Here is a 20,565-nt window from a genome sequence, read left to right on the forward strand (position 1 = left end):
TTATTTTATGCAGTACAATGGAAACTGTTTATACCACTTCATTTCATGCAGTACATTTAAAACGCAGTTGTCATCTTGTAGAATTATTTTAACATAAACTATGAAAGTATACTGACCTGCTTTGTGAATGATCAGGCTATTAAAACAGACCCACAGAACTTCTTTCCAGGTGCACAAGGAAACCAAAAGAATATTTCTGCTTAAAACTAGGAACAGAAGCCTTAACTGAAATTCACTGTTGTCGATGGCAGTTCTCTGGGGCCTGATTTAATGTATTTTTTAGTATCCACAGCTTTGTGACAGCTCTTGATGAGAGCAAAGTGATGTAGTAGTCTCACGTTGACACACAGATTGTGCGTGTTTTAAACGTAAATTCAACAATAAACTTGAGCGACAGAAGGAGAAATAAGAAATTGGGCCTTGAGGTTGCCTCCGTTACAGGAAAAAAATAAACCCGACAGCTGCCTCGCACGGCAGTTGCTCGGAGTCTGTCCCCTGTTAAAGCTTCAAAGGCGTTTCGGCGGGAGCCGCCGCCACCTGAGGTAGCGCGCGGAGCCCAATGGCGGCGGGGAGCAGCCGTGGGGACCCCTTGGCCTTGGGGCCGACACCTTCCCCGGCAGAGGGTCGCTGGGAGGACCGTGAGCTGAGGGCGCAGGTACTCTGTGGCTGTGGACGGAGGGAGGGAGGGAGAGAGGCAGGGCCTGGCGTCGGCGGGCGGGGAGGTCTCCGGCAGGCCGGGCTCCCTGCCCGTGGGGTAGTCGGGGGCTGCTGGAAGCTGAGGGTTGAGAAGCTCGCTGTCGCTTTACGTGTGGTTAATGCTCTTGGCAGCAGTATTTTTGTTAGCTCTGTTCACTCAAATGCATGCTGGACAGTCATGAGCAAGCTCCCAAATGACTGAAGAAGAGCCTTTTCAAAATATCTTTGACAAAATTTGTAATGTCCTTGGGTAAAACGTGTGGCCTGAAAGCTTGATGTGCTGCCCTTTGATGGGCCAGAGTTAAGGAAACAAGTGTTTGAAAGACTTGAGAGATCGACTTCATGAGATTTAAAGATCAGTATTACTTTTCATGAGAGGAAGAAGAATTGGGAAACCTTAACCAAAAAAACCCCCCTGCTTCCCCTCCAGAAAAATAAAAATAAAATCCACATCCATCAGCCTTCCTTTCTGAACCAGATTTGGTAAATCTTCTCCAAGCTAGTACCAAGGAAAGGATGTGAACTCTTCCCAGACAAGTGGAACTTAAAATCTGGTTCTTGCTTTCATACTCCCCCTCGTGGACTAAGCTGTCAAAAATAATTTCAAGGAAAAAGATTCCTAAACTTTGCTCTGTTCCTTTACAGATCCAATTTAAAATTCTGAGAGGACACAGTGATACTGTGAGCTCCTGCCATTTTTGCTTTGAAGACACAAAAATACTTTCATGCTCTTATGATAGAACAGTGAAGCTCTGGGTATGTTATGAACGCAGCAACAACAAATTAAAAAAAAATCTTAAAGCTGAAATCAAACAAGGAATGTTATACAGGCATGAAGGTTGACTGAATCATCAAGGAGCTTTCTGAAGATATCTTATACAAGCTTAAAAATAGCAACTGTAAATGTTTTTGTAGTCACAGATAAATAGTAAAACTCCTATTTCATACTTCAAACATATTCTTTGGCATTAAAGGGTGACTCTTGTAAGCATATGTAGCATACACTGAATCAGAACTCCAGATTATTAATATTTTAAAACTGTAAGTTGATACACAAAGCTTACTCTTTTTCTCCTGGAAGTTCCTTTTTCTGACTTGTTTATGTATGTGACTGTTTGTGGAGGACAAGTAGAAGTTAGGGATCACACAGCATGGCTGTAGTGTTTTCATACTTGTTGCTTGCTTTTTCCTTTTATTTAAATCTCAACTTGCACCCTTTATTTTCTTGCCTTTCCAAGTTTTGTGTAGTTAACTGAGGTTTCTCTAAAATTCCAGCCACCTTGGGCTGGCAGGATCTGAACTGGGGAAGTGTACAGATTCTGGGTGATCAAATCTAAGTATAGTCTAAAAGATAGCTTGGGGACATAAGGTTATGTGAGCCCTTGAATTTTATGCAAGCCAATGACAATGCAGCTGGGCTAAATAGATTGCAGGCATTGAGATCTGGCATAGATTAAACAGTCACGATTTGATTCAAGAATTGGTGATGAGTTATAGTAATGCCTTCATATGATATGAATACAAATGAAATAATTTTTTAACGGATCTAAAGTGTTGACTTCTTACCAATGCAGTACTAGGTTTCTAACATAATCCAAACCTTTTTTCAGACATACTTAAAAAGCCCAAGAACCCCAAAGGTGTGAAAAGTCCAGGCAATTTTCAGGTTAGCACCATTGTGTTACCCAAGAGCTGTAGATGGCTAGATCCAAGAAACCAGGAAGTCTAGAATGAAAAAAGTCCTGTCTTTTAATGATCAGTTCCTAAGTAAATAAACACGTGGAGCTCTTAAGCAAATACTGTAGATAGGAGAAATATAAGTATCTCAGTGTGTTAGTCATGACATTTACAGTTTAATAACTGTTGGATTGACAGTTCCAACCTTTCCTGCTTTGTCTGAACTCAGAACTGGAACTTTTATTTTTCTGTCTTTAGCAAAATGGTATTCAGCTGTCTTACATGTAAGTAAACTGAAATCAAGACCTGAAAATAAGATAATAGATTAATTTTTTTAAGCACTGTAGATCCATGAATGTTCTTTTTGCTGGAAAGGCTATACTGTGCCACTTGCCTGAAGTGTGAAAGGGTTAATCTGTCTAAGAAATTTTATCTTTGTAATTTTTATCTAAGAAAGATTTATTCAACACTTGTTGACCAATACTTATTTTTCAGAATCCATCTAAAAGTATTTGCCTGAGTGTTGGGAACTTTCTGATAGCAATGTATAGGCAAAATGATGTTCATTTATTTTGACAAGATTAATTTTGTCTGGACAAGCCTAATTTCCTCCTCTGCAGGAACAGCTGAAGCAATTAGAATTTGGGAGGGTACAGAGGACTTGGTTGTGGGGGGCTAAGCCAGCCCTGACAATTTCACTTTGGGGTTCTCTTTCTTCTCCATTGAAAGAGTAGATTATCAAATAATTGAGTGTAATGAGAAAGCATTTGAAATTCCTCTTGAGAACAGACAGTACCTTACTGACCGCCCACACATCTCTGGGGAAACAAAGGTTAGTAGGGCACACAGCAGACAAAGACTAGATAAGTCTAGAAGGGCAGTTGTGACTGCAAGGCTTTTTTGACTCAGAAAAATAGAACAAGAACATACGGTAACTGTGATCTATTTTTTTTTCCTGTGGTCTTAGAGACATTCCTAATGATTCTAGTGTCAGTTGTTAGGCCTGTAGTGCACTGACACACATTCAGAAAATAAGCGAAAAAGTGAAAAATTTACTTTCACTCCAGTTTTGTGTGTTATCAAGAGTTGCCAAGTTAGAAGGATAGCTCCTTCAAGTGAAGGTCCGTGTAAGGAAGCAGCTCTATATCTGAGACTTGACGATGTTGAAAAGGGAAGTAGTAGTCAGAGGTGTAAGCTTTTATTCTCATACTGAAGACAAATAAAGAACACACAATGAAGGGAGTTTCTGTTGTATGCTTCCAGACTGGTTCTGAAATCTCTTAGTACTTATGCAATCAAAAATCTAATTCAAATAATTGGGTTCATCATGGAAATAGAAGATTATTTACCTAGAGGGAGGTATGATGACTGATGCTGTGATACTTTGATCTGTGAGCTACTCTGCACGTCAGCAGTCCTGATTTTTTTTGTTGTTTTGACGTTTAGAAGTCAGGCACTGTGATCCATTTGTAAAACTTGATTCATATTTTTATTTGTATTACTAAAGAACTTCAAGGCTTTACTCATGGGTTAGGACTGCACTATGCTTTGAACATTATACACATATGACAAAAAGATAGTCCCTTCCTGAAATCACTTAAAACTCTCTGTGTAAATCTAAGTAGATCGAAAATGGTGGAGAAATGTAATGGCCTCAAGTTGTGCTGTGGAGGATTATGTTGGATATTAGGAAAAATTTCTTCACCAAAAGGGTTGTCAAACACCGGAACAGGCTGCCCAGGGAAGTGGTTGGGTCACCATCCCTGGAACTATTTAAAAGACGTGTAGATGTGGCACTTAGGGACATGGTTTAGTGGTGGACTTGGCAGTGTTATGTTGACAGTTGGACCCGATGATCTTAAAGGTCTTTTCCAACCTAAATGATTCTATGATAAATGAAGCAGTAATGCAGTATGGGTCATCATCTCAGCACTTCAGCAATCTGTTGATTGCTGTTGTAGGAATCAAAACAGGCATTTAAGTGGGATTTTGTATTATGAGAGGGATTGCCAGTTATTTATTGGTGACTCCTTCAGAACATGAAGGACAGCAAAGGGGAACTCACACTTTGAAAATGTAACAACTGAGTGACAAAGGCTGGTATCAAAGGTAGGGCAGAAGGGAGATGCCTGGGGATAAATCACAAAGAGCTTTGTATTTGAAGACAAGAGGCTTGTATTTGTGACTGAGAACGAGGAATCAATGAAGGAACATAAACAGGGAATAACATAATACAGATAGTAAAGGGAGATCTGTGGAAGAGCATTGCACATGGATACAAACAGGGGAGACTGCATTTGTGAAGAAAATGATGTTGCAATAATTGATACAGGGATGGCAGGCCTTGAGAGTGTGAGTTTTAACTATGTGAATGAAAATGGAAAGCCATGTATTAGTTTAAATCCTGGCAAGTCTTTCTTCATAGGTATGGACATGGATGTGAGAGTCTAAGGAGGACTCTTCAAGAAATTTCTGGTGAAAACTGTTATGATGGGAAGGAGATAAATGGAAGTCTGGGTGTGATAGGTGAAGAACTCTGTTTTAGTCAATCTTGAGAGTCTGAGATTGTAAGAGTAACTAAAGTAAGACTAACTTTACTGATTTCACAAGTTTTGTTTTCCCTTGTTTTGTGATGCTTTGTATTTTTTTACAATTTAGCAAAGCACTTCCTAATCAAACTCATTTGGATTTATTCAAGGATGTTGAGAAAGGTTTTCCTATTCAAGTGTTTGAAGAAGAACACACTGCCCCAATTTCTGAGTGCAACTTGACTCCTGATGACAGAAGGTGACCATTTTCTATCTTAATTTATTAAAAAAAAAAAGTTACGGGTTTTGTGATTTTTAAGGTTCAATATCAGTGCATGTGGAAACAGTACAAAATTTAGAACAAATAAGTTAGTTTTTCAGTCCTTCCTATAGGTTCCTAACTTGTGCTACATGAAAGTCAAACTTATTTTGCTTACTTTCATGCTCCATGATGTCAGTCTGTTATAATTTTGTCTTACACCTCCCTTCCTCCATACACTCCTCCTACTTCTCTCCATCCTTGCACTTTCATTTATGCTGTCCATACTCTGCTAGCAGACTGTTCACTGCCAGACTCCTTCATCCACATGGACTACCATAAATCTCCCCTTGTTCTCACCTACAATTTGTACAGGAACTCTTAAATCTTTTCTGTTTTACCTATGATGTCTGCTGAATCAAACAGGAATCTTTTTATTGTCTTAAATGCATGTTGGAATAGCCTGATAGATTATGGCCTCTTTTAGAGCGAAGGACTTGTCTAATTCTGAGTTATAAGGGGCTAGAAGTCTATCTTTGCCATATATTCTGAAAGGGGTATATAAATATATATCACTTGTATAAAAGAACAACATTGAATTAGCCAAGGTTCAAGGGTTCATCTGTCAGGGAGATTTATACATTCATAAAAGTTCTTTTCTGTCTGTATTGTTTATTAATATTCTATAGCCTTTCCATTAAGCCTATCCTGTCAATTAAAGAAGAAATGCATCTTAATCTAGTGTCAATCTGTGGACATAATAATTAAAACAATTGCAGCATATATTAAGATTCAGTTCAGTGGGTCATGCAGTGCCTCCAGGGGTACTATTTCTGGCATATTTTGTCATTAAGTCATAGTTTAAATCAATTTTTACCAGATTGTAGAGTTGAGCGATTAGTTTTTTGATCACTGAATAGCACACATGGTAAGCTGCCTATTGCAATTGTGTATTTTTTTGAAAATTGCTGAACAGCAAGTAAAATACCATTGTGTACAGCCCTGGAAACTACTTTCCAGTCAAAAATGCTGCCAGTTCATAAAACTTCATGTGGTCTTTTGCGTTAACATGTTTCCGCTTAGGAACAGAGATTGTGTTGGTTGCAGGAACTATACAGGCGTGGAGAAAATAAAGATTTTAGTAATATAATTGTATTTTTAGTTTTTAGAATGTTAATGCATCAAGTTTCTTGGGCAAAATGTATAAAAGTGACAGTTTATGAACTTTATCAAAATAAAAAGCCACAATGGTATGGAAAATATTTGTCACATCCGGTGACTTTTCAATATAAATAATACTTTAGATATTTGGGAATATTTTAATAAAACTGTGTAAGGAAAAAATTTTTGACCTCCCGTTTAATGGAAGCCTGCCAGTTTTAGTAAACTTTACTGAATAGCTTTGTTGTCTGATGTGGCTTTTTGTTTATGCAGAGCAGCATTTGTGGTAGAGGGTTGCCCAGCAACATAACCACTGAAAATCCAAAAAACCCTACTGACAAGAACACTTCACATTCATTAAAGAAAAGACAATGTAATGGCTTTAAAATTATTTTAACGTTAGAAATAATTAAATATCTTGTAATGGATGAAATGAAATTAAGTTGGCTGCTTGCACTGAAAATAACATACATGACATTTTTATTATTAGTTTCTATCTGATATATAAATAATCCTTTTTTCAACTAAGCTATGCAATAATTTTTGCTGTAGCCTTTAAAAATCTATTTTAAATCAGTGGGTGTGAGGATGTTGAATCATTGTCAGAATTAAGTGTTGTCATTTATTTTTAAAATACCTTCTTTTACGTAAAAATATTGATTGCTGTTTTCATTAACATAATTTTTAGAATGATAACATCATCATATGATAACACGGTCAAGGCTTGGGATATGGAAACAGGAAAAATAGTTGTATGTATCCTTTTGAATGCATCTTGCAGAAGGTACAACTGTAAAATTCAGATTAATTGCTTTGTTATTGATAAATAAGAAAACACAACATTCTCTGTTAGCACAATACAATATAGTTAGGGTAGGTAGGCTTGAGTTTTAGTCCTAGCTTTGGTACTGATAATTGCTTGATCTTGGGTTAGTCTCTTGATGAACATGTCTCAGTTATTTCAGATACAAATGGGTATGATAATAATAACCTGCCTCAGAAGATACATTTCAGATTGATTAAATTAGCATTTTAGGATTTAAACAGGTTGGCCTTGTCTAATTTTAAGTTTATTGCCAAAGCAAAAGTAAAAAAATTGGATATAAAGACAGCTATCAGCTTTTACCAAAACAAAGTAATAACAGAAGCATTCTTTCTGAATCTGCTTACCCATTATAGAAAGTCTGTTGTAAAACTCTCTCTAACCCTCAAGCTGTTTCTAAAATCTTTTATTTTCTCTTTAGTGGACAGTAGAACATGAAGGCATTGTAACTTCATGTAATATTTCTTGTGATGGTAGATATGTGGTATCTGGTTCAGACAAAGAAAATACAGTATATGTTTCTGATGCACGAAGTGCAACACTAGTAGCACATATCCAAGGTAAGACTTAGGACTCTTACGTCTTGTTTATGCAGCTCTTGGTGTTGTTTTTCTTTTTTAATTTCTTACAAAAAAATGAGAAAATTAATTAATTCAGTTCAAATACCCTTACTTGAGAAAGGCAAAAGAAACTTATCTGTAAGACATTAAACCCAGTATTATTCAGAATAGGCTTATAAAAAGGAGATAATGGGCCAAAATTAGACCAACAGTGATTCTTTTTTGAACAATAATTTCCCTTCGAAGGTAATTTCTCTAGTGAGACCTCAGTCCTATGAGGCTTCCACTCAGGACTACAGTTCAGGGAGTTTGCCATTCCTGCAGAATCAGCTTTAAAATATATAAGCACTCTTACAAATGTTAAATTAGCATATGGTTAATGTGCTCTTGTGAATCAGAGCCTGATGGTAAAATAATTTGGATTTAAAAATAAAAATTGCAACAAATGGATCATAATACCTTTATTAGAATACCTGTTTCTGTTAGATGACACTATCAGGATGTATTTTGTTTACATTATTTTAATGGAGCTATTTGTGTCTTAAAGTATAATTACCTGCTTAAGTACTCCCTAAGAGTCTAAGCAGTTAACTGTCATTGGCATTAGGGGGCCACACTTCCGGACTTATTTTCAGGAATGGAGCAGAGAAGTAAGTTACTACAGGGTGTCCTCGTTTCAGCTGGGATGTAGTTAACTGTCTTCCTAGTAGCTGGTACAGTGCTATGTTTTGAGTTCAGTATGTGAAGAATGTTGATAACACTGATGTTTTCAGTTGTTGCTGAGTAGTGTTTAGACTAAAGTCAAGGATTTTTCAGCTTCTGATGCCCAGCCAGCAAGAAGGCTAGAGGGGCACAAGAATTTGGGAGGGGACACAGCCAGGACAGCTGACCCCAACTGGCCAAAGAGGTATTCTATACCATGTGATGTCATGCCCAGTATGTAAACTGGGGGGAGTGGGGGTGGGGGGATTGCCGCTCGCAGACTAACTGGGCATTGGTCAGCAGGTTTGTACATCACTTGTATATTCCAATCGTTTTATTATTACTATTGTCATTTTATTAGTGTTATCATTATTAGTTTCTTCTTTTCTGTTCTATTCTTATCTCAACCCACGAGTTTTACTTTTTTTCCGATTCTCTCCCCCATCCCACTGGGTGGGGGGGAAGTGAGTGAGCAGCAGCGTGGTGCTTAGTTGCTGGCTGGGGTTAAACCACAACAGAAACAATACTATAGTTAATTATCTATGGCATTATTTGCACCTTTCACAATTATCAGTGAGATTTATGATAATATTTGTACTAAAGAAAATGAACAATAATTGTTGAACTAAATACAGTAATACACAAGCAAATGACATATATAGAAAGTGTGAATATAATGGTCCACTCAAGCTTCCTGCTGTAAATAATTGAAAAATTGTATTTTGATGACTGTAAGCGTTTCTAGTGCTATTTTTTTTAGAGCTTCTAGGTTCTTGGGTATGTATAGCAGCAGAAGATAGCATATGCAATATGGTACTGCAGTGTAAACTTGTTCTAATTTCTACCAATTAGGAAAAATGTAAAATCATTGATAAATGAGGAGGTAAAGTATTACTTAGAATAGTGAAGTCTTTAAAAACATCATGGAGTGAAGCAAAAATAATGCCGAGGAAAAGGAGAAAAATATATCTAGATGTTGGAAATTGATAATTAATTGTGAGTTCTTACAGAATATTTTGTGATAATTAGGTTTTGCACTGCAACCAGATCACCTTAGCCCTTCATAAAATTCATGGTCCTGAGAGCAACCACAGAATGATCTACTCTGCTTGTAATGAGCTCCAGTGAAGACCTCACAGACTTCCAAACAATCTGTTCTGTTGTCTCACTGTGTTAATCATTAGAAAGATTTTCCTAAGGTGGGCTATTTTGGCTGCAGCGTAAGCTCACATGTTTCTGTGTAGATCCACTTTAGACATGGAGATCAGATTATTTGCTTGTTTTCTTCTACATTTTAATATATACCTAAGAACTTCTATTATATGAGTCATCTTTTCAGTAGATTAAACCATCCTTATTAATTTAATATTTAATTACTATTTCCTATTTTACTAATCATTCTTGTTGTTAATCTCTGAGATCTTTCCAACTGGCCCACATTTTTCTTGAATTATATGGTCCCATAATGTAAACAGTATTCCCTCTAACTGGAAAAAAATAGAAATGAATTATTATTACATGCTTCTCTCTGGATGTGCCTCTGTTCATACATCCTGGGATGAGATTTACTCTTTTTTTTTGACAGCATGATGGTGAAGAGGAGTTGGTATTTGTTGCATCCTTTTTTGCAGAATTGTGATGCAGTCCATTGTTCCCACTCCTTATCTGTGCAGTTGATTATTTTATGTTACTACAGAATGTCAGACTTGAAAAAATTGACCTGATCAGGCAGTGTGCATATTAGATAGTCGATTAAACACTGTAAGCCTCCTGCAAACTGCAGTGATGACAGCATTGTTTCCTATAGAGACTGTTACAACCCTTTATTTTCTTGATAATTTCTTCAATTTGTGAAGATAATTCTGAATTTTAATCTTCTCCCTTGTATAACTGCAGACCCTCTTCGGCTTCATTTCACATCTGTACTATTTATCTCATCATCTACATTGTTAATGGAAGTATGAAACAGGACTGGATTCAAGACAGATGCTGTGGACCCCTGCTCACTATGTACTTTCATTTTCACAGTGAACCAATTATGGCCACTCTCTGAGTACAGAGATCATTTTTCCATATATGCTTTTGGAGGTCATGCCCAGTACCAGAAGCCTTGCTCAGTATGATTTCCTGAGCTTTCACATGCTAAACTTTTATATCTCTCACTGAAGTCAGTAATACAGTAAAAACATTATGTCAATTTAGGATATTGTTATCATTTTAAGAAAGAAGTATGCAACAATAAAAATGTCAAATCAACCATTAAAAATATCAATGGCTTTAAATAAACTCAACCAATTTAGCTTTGAATTCCTAAAACAATAATCAGAGGGAGAGTCTGCCTTTAAACACTGTAATAAAATTCTCTTTGAGGGATTAGGAATTACTTTGGATGGGAAATTCAATCTGGAACATTGTAATGTTTCTTTTAAATTGCAGTGACTATAGCATTGTTTCCTGTAAGAGATGCTCGTAATCCTTTCCCCACTGTAGATTTCAGGAAGCACTAGAGTCCTCACCCATTTCTGGAACATCCAGATTTCTTTTCTGATGGGTATCACTGCTTCCAAAATTAGACTTTAATCTAGGATTGTTTAATCTTTTTCCTCTGAATGTTTGAGTTGAAATTTACATGTAGAGGTAGATGTGTGCTATTTATTTAATGAAAAACGGGTGGCTTTTTTTTGTAATATACTTTTAGTAAAGTGTGGTTGTGTTGTAGCTGCTGAACAATTTCTTGTGAAGCTGCGTTCAACAAAAAAAAATAGCTGGTCACTTATGACTTAACAGCTAGGGTTCAGTCCTGCAAAATGACCTAATCCAATACGGGATTTAAGCCTGTGCTGGGTGTGAGGTTGTAAGCAGCTCCAGAGACTTTACAGAACTATTTGTATGGTTAAGATTCAGGATATGCTTATGATGCTTTACTGGATGGAGACAGGGTGCTCAATGTTGCAGGAGGCTCTTTGAGAGATTTGTAATGGTTACAAAAGCTTACTCTTACCGTGGTTTTCATCCGTGTTTCAGGGGACACAGCAATGCTATCTCAGATTGCTGCTTTACCTCTGATGGTCATTACTTGTGCACAGCATCCTGGGACAAAAGCTTAAAAATATGGGATATAAAGACAGAAGAATTTCGGTGTCATGAACCTGTTTCCCTGAACGAAGGACATGAGGGTTCTGTTAGTTCCTGCCTTTTTAGCCAAGATGGTGAGTTATCTTAATACTGGTGCATGATGTATCTCAATACCTATGTATAGGTAATCATGTAGGTAATTAATTCATCATTTCTGAGATAACATGTTAAATTATGAGAAAATTATATCCATGTAAATAAGTAAATTGAAGTTGATGTTCTGTCAACCAGGCAACTGGAACACTTGCTTAATTGATATACCCATCAAAAGGTATAATAAAAAGATCATAATGGAGTAAAAGCACAATACCATGTTAGAAGATTAACTTAGCATTTGCAGATATTCTCCTAACATTAGTTAGTTGAAAAAAGATGTTCAGTAAATACTGTACTGATTTGTCATAATTAGGAAAATGTGTATCTCTTTGTTAGTACCCCCAAAAGTAACGTTACTTCCCAGCCCAAACAACATATGCTAGTAATGTACTTCTGAAAAACTTCATGGATGTTCTCAGCTACACTGATGGAGCACATAAACTACCATGTTCAAAGTAGATTATATTTATGAGTTATAGCAAGACATTTTGGCACCTGGAACTTGATGTCTCCTTGATGTTTGGATGAATAGGAGGAGAACAGGAGGAAGAAACAAACTCTCCAGTTTACCTATATCTGCGTGGAGGTAATGGGGAGCTATTTCTTACTGCCCTAGTTGCATTACTTTCACTAGTTCTTAGACAACTCCTGGTCCCTCCACAACATGAAATTAGTGTTACTGCAAACTGCTACTGCACTGAAACAACTTCTCTTCACTGGGCTGGACTAATAAGAATTTCTGTACATTGTGATCTAATTGTTTTCTTCTGCCACTTCACATCTGAATACTCCAGTAAAGATGACTCCTGACAGTGGGTTAATCTGCAGTCATACCCAAACAGTGCCTTCTGAGTTAGGCAACTCAGAAAAATAAACAGCGCTCTATGGGGAAAACTATACCTGTGGCTTGAAGACATGCAACTGCAGATAGGCCTGTGAATATTGGAATCTGAAAGCATGCTTTCCACACTAAACTCTACTTTTTTGTTTTTATTCACAGTTGACCTAAAAATTCTGCAAGTATTCTCTATCTTCTAAATTTTAGGTATCTCCTTAATTTTCTAAGTCAACAAAATTTTCATGCGTGGTTTTTTCCACTCAGTTGTATGTTTGCTAAGTTAATGGATTAATATTTACAAAATTAAGAACATTAACAAGAGTAGCTAAAAGGAACTTTGCTGTCTTGTTAAGGCATGACTGATAGCTCGTTATTTATATTTTTTTATAAAGTCTGACTCGTTGTTAGAAGGAGCCTCTTTTATTAGTCTGTATGAAAAAGCAAAGATAAAGTATTCTGTTTTTACATTTCAGCATCCCTTGTTGTGTCTGGTGGATATGACAACACTATAGCTATATGGGATACAGATGCAGGCTATAAAAAGCTAAGCTTAAAGGTACTGAGCTCTTACTTGGTCACTGGTTTGATGAGAAGGTGTAAAATGTATTGCTGGTTTAAAAGCACAGTATATTTCATTATCTGGCAAATAGATTTGCCCGTCCTTTTTAGATACTGGCAGGAATATATCCTGGATTTCTGTGATTTATTTTCCTAGAAGAGTATATTCTTATACAGTTAGCTACAAAGATACCTTTGTCAAGTCACTTGTTAATAAGCTATTGCATTTCTCTTTTTATGAACAAGCTCATTTAAGGATTAAATTAAATGGAGTTGCACCTGTGTTTTAGGAGAGAGTTTCTTCCAGCAAGTAACAAGAGCCTAGATAGTGCATATATTCATTTTGAAATGCCACACTCCTCTACATGTGTATGTTTACATGTTTGCTTATGTCCACAGAAAATGGTATATTAAAAGGGAAGCATTTAAAAAAAATGTAAATATAGGTGTTGAGGTTGTCAAGCTTAGCTCAGTCACTAGGTTACATAGTTTACATTACTGCTTATAGTGACAGGGATGTGGTCCACCATGTTACAGTATTTTTTAGGATAGACAATTCTGCAAATGAGGTAGCAATTCAGTGTTTAGCTATTCCTGCTTAGAGCTAGGCCTCCTCTTTTCTTCCATATCCATGGTAATACTACCCAAAATTTGAGGTGGTAAGTAATACCTGCATAAAAAAAAAAAAAAAAAAATCCAACTCTCACTAGGTTTTTTTTGTACCACCATGACTTTTATTTTTTGCAGACATACCATATTGTATTACCATACCCTTCATTTGTTTCTTATTTTAGTGGAAACAATCCACAAGACTTGAACTAATGATCAGACATGTGGGCCAAAGAAAAGGATTAACAGTATTCATAAAGTTATGTGCATGCATTTTGCAAATATTAATTTCACAGAAGGCAAGCAATGTCAGAGTTCAGATTTGCAACCTTGGCTCTTTCCTATCTTACGTAAATACAATTTTAATGGACTTTTTTTTTTTTTTTTTTTTTTCCTTACTGCATACACTATTCAACACATAGTTAAAACAGTCATGAACAAGCCCACCTGGAAGATCTCAGAAAAGACCACTTTCCTTCAAAACCTTGGGCTTAAAAATAGCTTTCAACTGCTGTCACATCCAAGACAGCATCTTCGTATAGGAGAGCTCATAAGCCTGTCCCTCACACCCATTACCTTAAATGTAAGCTTACCTACCCTCCGGAACTGGAACTCTACTGATTAAACCTTTTGAGCAGTAACAGTACACATTCTCCACCAGCATCGGTGCTTTACATAATACAGCTACTGCAGAATTCCCAGTTCACAGCAATCACTGTAACTAACTCTGTTTCCCATAAAAAAGAAGGCATCTGTTTAAATACTAATATCTTTGTAACTATGGAGAATTCCAGTTTAGTATCTGTGCCTTGGTATAATTATATTCTGGGCTCATAACTAAATTTAAAAACATGTTTTAAAGATTCTGCTATAAAAATTATGGTTGATGTATGCATGTTTGACTACTCTGTACTGGAAAAATGTATGTTCATATTTTTATTGTATGTCTCAGGTGTGGCATTTGTCTATCAAAATGACACTTTAGGAGTTTTATCTGTTAATAGCATTCATGTTTGAATAACCTCCCTAGCTGGAATAAATAATTCACTTTAGATATTAACCTGTTTCTATTCTTATGCCAAATCAATGCTGTTAACCTCAGATCAGCTGTGCTGCTGTTGTCAGAACAAGGATATCCAATACAGCTGCTTGACTTGGCCTGCTTTCAGAACTGGTTTTCTTCCCTTAAAATGGGGCGAAGCCGCTGTCTGTTCCTACAGCTCTTCCCTCCATTATAACACAATAAACAGCCTCAAGATTTTTTAGGTAATGAGTATTAGAAGTCAACTCTCTCTTTACAATTCTTTATTAAACTCTTTAAAAAACAGAAAAGACCTATGCTTAAATGGAGCTTAAACCCATGGTAACTGTGTAACTGTCATACTTCTAAGTGCTACAACTGTTGGGCTGCTTACCAGAGATGGTAACAGCCACTGTTTTCAGGTGTATGTAGGAAAGTATGAACTTCATAGCAACATTTTTTTCTTGACTGGACATGAGGCAGTCTAGATAAGAATTTTCTCACTGCATTTCAAAATGCATTTATGGTACCAATAGTTGTTTTTATTATAATAAAAATAATAACTTTTTTTTCTTGTGTTATAGTTTAATTTTGCTTTACTGTAGGGTCATTTGGACTGGGTGACAGATGTTGCGATTAGCAAAAACAAGAAATGGATTCTTTCAGCCTCAAAGGTAATCACTAATTCCTGATGTAGTTTCAGGAGCTAACTTATAAATGGATGTGAAGATTTCATCCCTTGTTTTCAGCTTTTTTTGGATTAAATTTAACAATGGTCAAGTTGCTCATAAAAGTGCTAAGTTGTAACCAGTATTTACCTCAAGTAATTACAGAAAATCTTTAAAAGAATTTGGTAAGTATGTTTATTTTTGGTTATTTTAAAATGTGCGGTCAGTTTAAGATTGCTAAAGATTGTTTCCAAAGACATGATATTTAAATGTGAGAGAGTTTAGCTCTCATATTGAGAGGGTTCATCTGATGAGATGAGATTTCATCCTTAGGGGAATGATGTAAATCACTCTTTTGGTAATATGCAAACACATCAAAATAATTGCATCTTTTTCACAGGATTCTACTTTGAGATTGTGGAATATTGAAAAGATGGATCATATTCCTTCAGTGATAGAAATCAGAAAAGCAAGAGGCTCAAAAATTGCTCAGGTTCTATCACTTTGTTTTTTAACCACATCTTGTACTTTATTCAGAAAGAAAATTTGAATGTTAAAGGAAAGCTGTCAAATTTCTGGGCTGAAAACACAAATTTATTGTGTTTGTTCTCTCTTTGTAAAAATTGTCAAATCCTTTGTTGGGAGTGGGATGTAGTAATAACAGTACTTCTAAAAAATGATTTTGGTAAGGACACCAGTTTTCATATACAGGTGCATTTTTGGTTTTAGAAAACAGCCACATATGTGTACTTTTAAAAATAAACATATTTTGGTTTTCTGTACCTGGTGCTTCTGCAGAGTAATTGGCTGTTTATATAGGAGTATTCCTAAACCAAGGCAGATAATATTCATGTGCTCCTGGACATAAATCAACTTATATGAATTCTGAGGAGTGTCTTTTTAAAGCTGAGACTGTATGTATTCTGACTTCTAAAACATGAATTATAAATAGGTGTTAGCAAAGAAGAACATTAACAAGCTTAATGATATTGAAACGTGCTTTTTATTACAGTCCCTCAATTGGTTTTGGTAGTGGATTTGCAAGATCTTGTATTTTCATCCTTGTCAATAACCATTAAGTGAAACTGCATGAAAAACAACTAACTTTTTTCCTTATTTCTACGATATTTTATCAGACTTTCTTGTTGAATAGCAAGTATTCAAAAGCAGTGAGCAGCTTTTTAAGCTTTTAAATAAGTTTTATAAATTTGCCAGCAGTGAAAATGTGTACATTCCTACAAGTATCAATTAACAGAAATTTGAGAATATGGTTAAAATTGGTACAGGAAAGGATTATTGGTGCATTTTAGCAATACTTAAAGCATACCAAACAATTAGAGAAATGTCTCAAATTTTTTGTAAATAGTTTCCCGAGTAGTGAATTGGGAATCAAGTTACATTGACTCTGATAGAATTGGATTAGACTTCATGAGTATGTGTGTAGTCAGCAGAAAAACTTCCTTCTACTGACTACAGTGGGTTAATATTTCATCTAAAATTACTGTTATGTATCAATTTTCCTTTCTTTTTTTATTCTTCTTTCTACATGTCTCCTTTAGTAAGATAATGGTCAGGTAAAAAAAAAGTAAACAAAAAAAGCCCCAAACCACCAAGACAGAACAGCTAAAAACTGGATACCCATCAAGCCACCCAAAAAGTAAAGTATGATACTGTATTAGTTGGAAAAAAATAAAATGAGAGTTCACATAAAATACAGTTCTATTCAGGAAAAAAACTCGATTCAGCACAGGAATGAATTTTGAGCAGCACTACCTGTGTCAAGTTTACAACAGCTATGCATACGCAGTGCATCTCAAAAATGAGGCCTAGATATATGTGTGAATATAGAGCTGTACCTTCATGAGTGAAATAATGCAGATCTGTCGCAGGTGATTAACTGAAATGCCATTTTTTGTTATATTTACACCAGTGTGAAGAATGTGAAAAAACTTTCTTATGCCTGCAACGTAGTGACTCTGAAACGATATCCAAGTGTGTATTCTGTCGTCTGTCTTCTCCAGTGAGAAAAATTTTGCCATTGCCACCTTCTGTTTCTCCTGATGTTTAAATTAATCTAGCAGTCTTGGGATGTTAACACATTTAAGTATAAACGGAGTATCTGTACATCTTTATGTAATACACGTATAAAGCTAAGACTTTCCTCTAACCTTGCTCTACTGTAGTATTCTGTATGAAGAATAATAAAATACATTGTACTAATCCATTAAATAGCTGTGATATATCAAGTAAAGAATAAAATCCCCAGGAACAGAAATCTTACTTAGGCTGCATGGTACTAGAGAATAAAATTACTTACTTGTCCTTTGGGAAATTTTAAACAATTTTAAATGAATACACTAGTTCTGAGTTCAATTTACTAAAGAAAATATGTGGATATGTAAATTATTGACAGGTTTCCTTCCGTTCTTTAGATAAACCATTCTTCTTTACTATGGCAAACAAAGAATCTTTGCTATCAGTGAACATCAGAAAGAGTTCTGTGAGTAAAACCATGAATAAGACCATGAACTTTTTTCTAACTTGTTGCCATACCTCTTACAAAAATTTTGTAAAGGAGCTTTCAGGCATTGAGAGTAAGTTGTGGTTCATGTCTGACGTGATGCAGCACAAATTAATTCTGTGTAATAAAGACTCCTCCAACAAGGAGAGTGGTATTTTTTCTACCCTTTCTTAGGAGCAACCCTGAGAGGATTGTATCTTTTCAGTGTATGTGAGAATGTCAATTAATAAAATATTAATTGTTTCAAAATGTTGGGAAGCCTTATTCCTAAAAATAGCGTTTTCAACTTTTTCAACATTCCTTTCTAAAAGGAACTTAAAGTGGAGGAAATAGGTGGATCTGGGCATGTGACAGCCTGGAATGCAGTTAAGCTGTGGAATACAAAGAAATCTAAGTAGGTAGATTTTTTCCCCTTGTTTAAATTATGTGAATTGTGTAGCAACAATTACACTTGAATCAAGGTTAAATGAAAAATATTTCTAGGGAATAGTATGTTTTGTACAGATTTATGGCTTTGAATAAGTAGTACGTGATAAATTGTATTATTTTCCAGCGTTCTTTTCCCCTCTTTACGCCTTAATTAAAAATTATTGTTTTGTTACAGAGGCTAAAGGAAAATGCTGTGTCTGTGCTCCTCATGTTTTTTTCAAAAACAAATTGCATAAAATATGCATGTTTTATAGCTGAATTCATTTGGCTTTAATGTAGTTAGTAATACTGAACTAATTTCTGTATGTTAGAAAAGATTAGTCCTAGAATAATTAATGCTACATTAGAATTGAAAGTGTTCTTTGTTTCTTTCTTTATCCTTTTCAGCTGGAAAAATCAAAGCTGAAACAAAGCGGTTTCCACTGAACAGGAAAAAAAGCAGTTGCTCTATAGAGGCTTGGTTCATTTTGCATTAGTAATGTGACGAGGTGGGAAATTTTCTTTTGAATGAATCCTCTTTCTATTTCCCAAATTGAGAAAAACAAGGAAAAATGAATTCTTACATTCTGGTTTTAATAAAATCAGTAAGTCTTATCACTTATTGCTGTTTTCTGTCCATTACCATCACCTGTGTTCAGTGCTTGGGTGCCAAGTGAGTCAGCTTGTCTTCAGCCCTGAACCGCTCTTGTACCCCTGTAGTTTGACTAATTCACTCAGTCCCCATTCTTACCTGATGAGAAAGTTGTGAGACTGTTTTAGACCCAAGTCACTGTGGCTGCCCTTCTGTGGGAGTTACCTGAAGAATAACATCTATAATTTGGCTGTAAATATGCCTTAGATGCCTGTTAAATTGCCAAAGCAATCTCTACGCTTTGCAGATTCTGATTACGCTGCAGGTGTGTAATCAGGTCTATTCATGAAGATGATCCTTTCCCCATAACCTTGGGTTGTGGGCCAGGCTCCATGTTTGCTCATGGCTCATTCCTACCCGGTAACACCTTTCGTTTCTTGGTGCGGTGCATCCTCCTTTGCTGCCCTGCGCAGGTAACAGGCTAAAGGGCTGGGGCCCTGAGGGAAGGCGTTCTGCTGGTGGCAGGATCAATTGTGCGTGAAGAATTCTAATTAGCTCTGTAGAAAACTAGCCAAATCACTTCTTCTAGTTATTTAACTTGTACAAACATGTGTGTGTTTGGTACAGGCTCTCTGGTGTTATGTGCGTGCACAGATCATAAAGCACATAAGCAGTGTGTGCATATGCATATTGTAGTTTAAGTTTTGCTTCATTATAGATGATTGCACCATGTAATCGAGGCCCGATCTTCCCTTGGTAGCATTTGCCGTGAGCCTTGGGCAATCGAGACTCTGGGATAAGGCAGGACTGGAGCCTAACCGTAAGCAATCTTGCATAAATATTTTTTTGAAATGCTGACACTTATGTATTTTCTTTCAGCCTTTAACATGTGTTGTGCCAATGCAAATGCTAACGTGTGCGTGCAATTTGCAGTCACGCACGGAGAAGTAAGTCTCCCGCAGAGCCGTGGCCGCAGCCGTTCCTTTCCAGAGGCAGCACAAGGCGCCCTTCGCCCCCCTGAGCTGCAGCTGCGTGTCTGAACCTCGGCAGGAGCTGAGCCGACAGCGGGACCGAGCCCGCTGCCTCATCGTGCCGGCCTGCGAGGGCAGTTCCGCCGGCAGCGCGGCCGGGCCGGCTTGCGGCGGCGGTACCGGCAACGGTATCGGGGCACGGCGGGACCGATGTATTGGGTCCGCGCGGAAACTCAACTTATCGCCCGGCGCCGTGGCTTAGTTGGTTAAAGCGCCTGTCTAGTAAACAGGAGATCCTGGGTTCGAATCCCAGCGGTGCCTGCGCGGGGCGGAGCCCGCCTTTTGCTCTCGGGCGCTGCGGGGACGGGACGGGGTTGCGCCGGGGCCGCCCGTGTCGCCGCGGCCGGAGGGGGCGGCGGGCTGCGGCTCCGCTGCAATTAGGAGGAAAAACGCCTTTATATACGTGTGTATATAAAAGTCACAGTCGTCGCAATTCAGGCAGCGCCCTGCGCGCTTTACAGCGGAGGTTACGCCCCACCCCCGGGACTTTATTCATAGAGCGCCAAGCAAATGCCTCTCTCACATGTCTTCTTTTCGTGTCTCCAGATCTTCAGTAGTCTCTCAGGTAAATGAAGCTATTCTTTCCTTTTGTTCTTTCCTCTCACAGTTTGAGTGCGTGTTGGCTAGGTGGCTGATGCCGAGGCTTTTGTCACCCATCAGTACGGACACCTACCCTACCTTC

At 37.1% G+C, this 20,565-nt stretch overlaps 1 protein-coding gene and 1 non-coding gene across 2 annotated transcripts; both read left to right on the top strand.

Annotated features, from left to right (window-relative positions):
• The first annotated feature begins 559 nt into the window (after positions 1-559).
• On the top strand, positions 560-17,813 carry WDR88 (WD repeat domain 88). Its single transcript, XM_010585237.1, has 8 exons — positions 560-655; positions 1,222-1,452; positions 5,072-5,160; positions 11,431-11,615; positions 12,949-13,031; positions 15,269-15,337; positions 15,732-15,824; positions 17,262-17,813. Exons 1-8 carry the CDS (start codon positions 560-562, stop codon positions 17,397-17,399), a joined length of 984 nt encoding a protein of 327 aa, XP_010583539.1. The 3' UTR covers positions 17,400-17,813.
• Positions 17,814-20,070: 2,257 nt separating this feature from the next.
• Positions 20,071-20,144, top strand: TRNAT-AGU. Its single transcript has one exon. It is a non-coding gene; the product is annotated as a tRNA-Thr (tRNA).
• Positions 20,145-20,565: the final 421 nt, after the last annotated feature.

This window comes from Haliaeetus leucocephalus, unplaced genomic scaffold (assembly GCF_000737465.1).
Source record: "Haliaeetus leucocephalus isolate CR32 unplaced genomic scaffold, Haliaeetus_leucocephalus-4.0 Scaffold92, whole genome shotgun sequence".
Taxonomy (NCBI): domain Eukaryota; kingdom Metazoa; phylum Chordata; class Aves; order Accipitriformes; family Accipitridae; genus Haliaeetus; species Haliaeetus leucocephalus.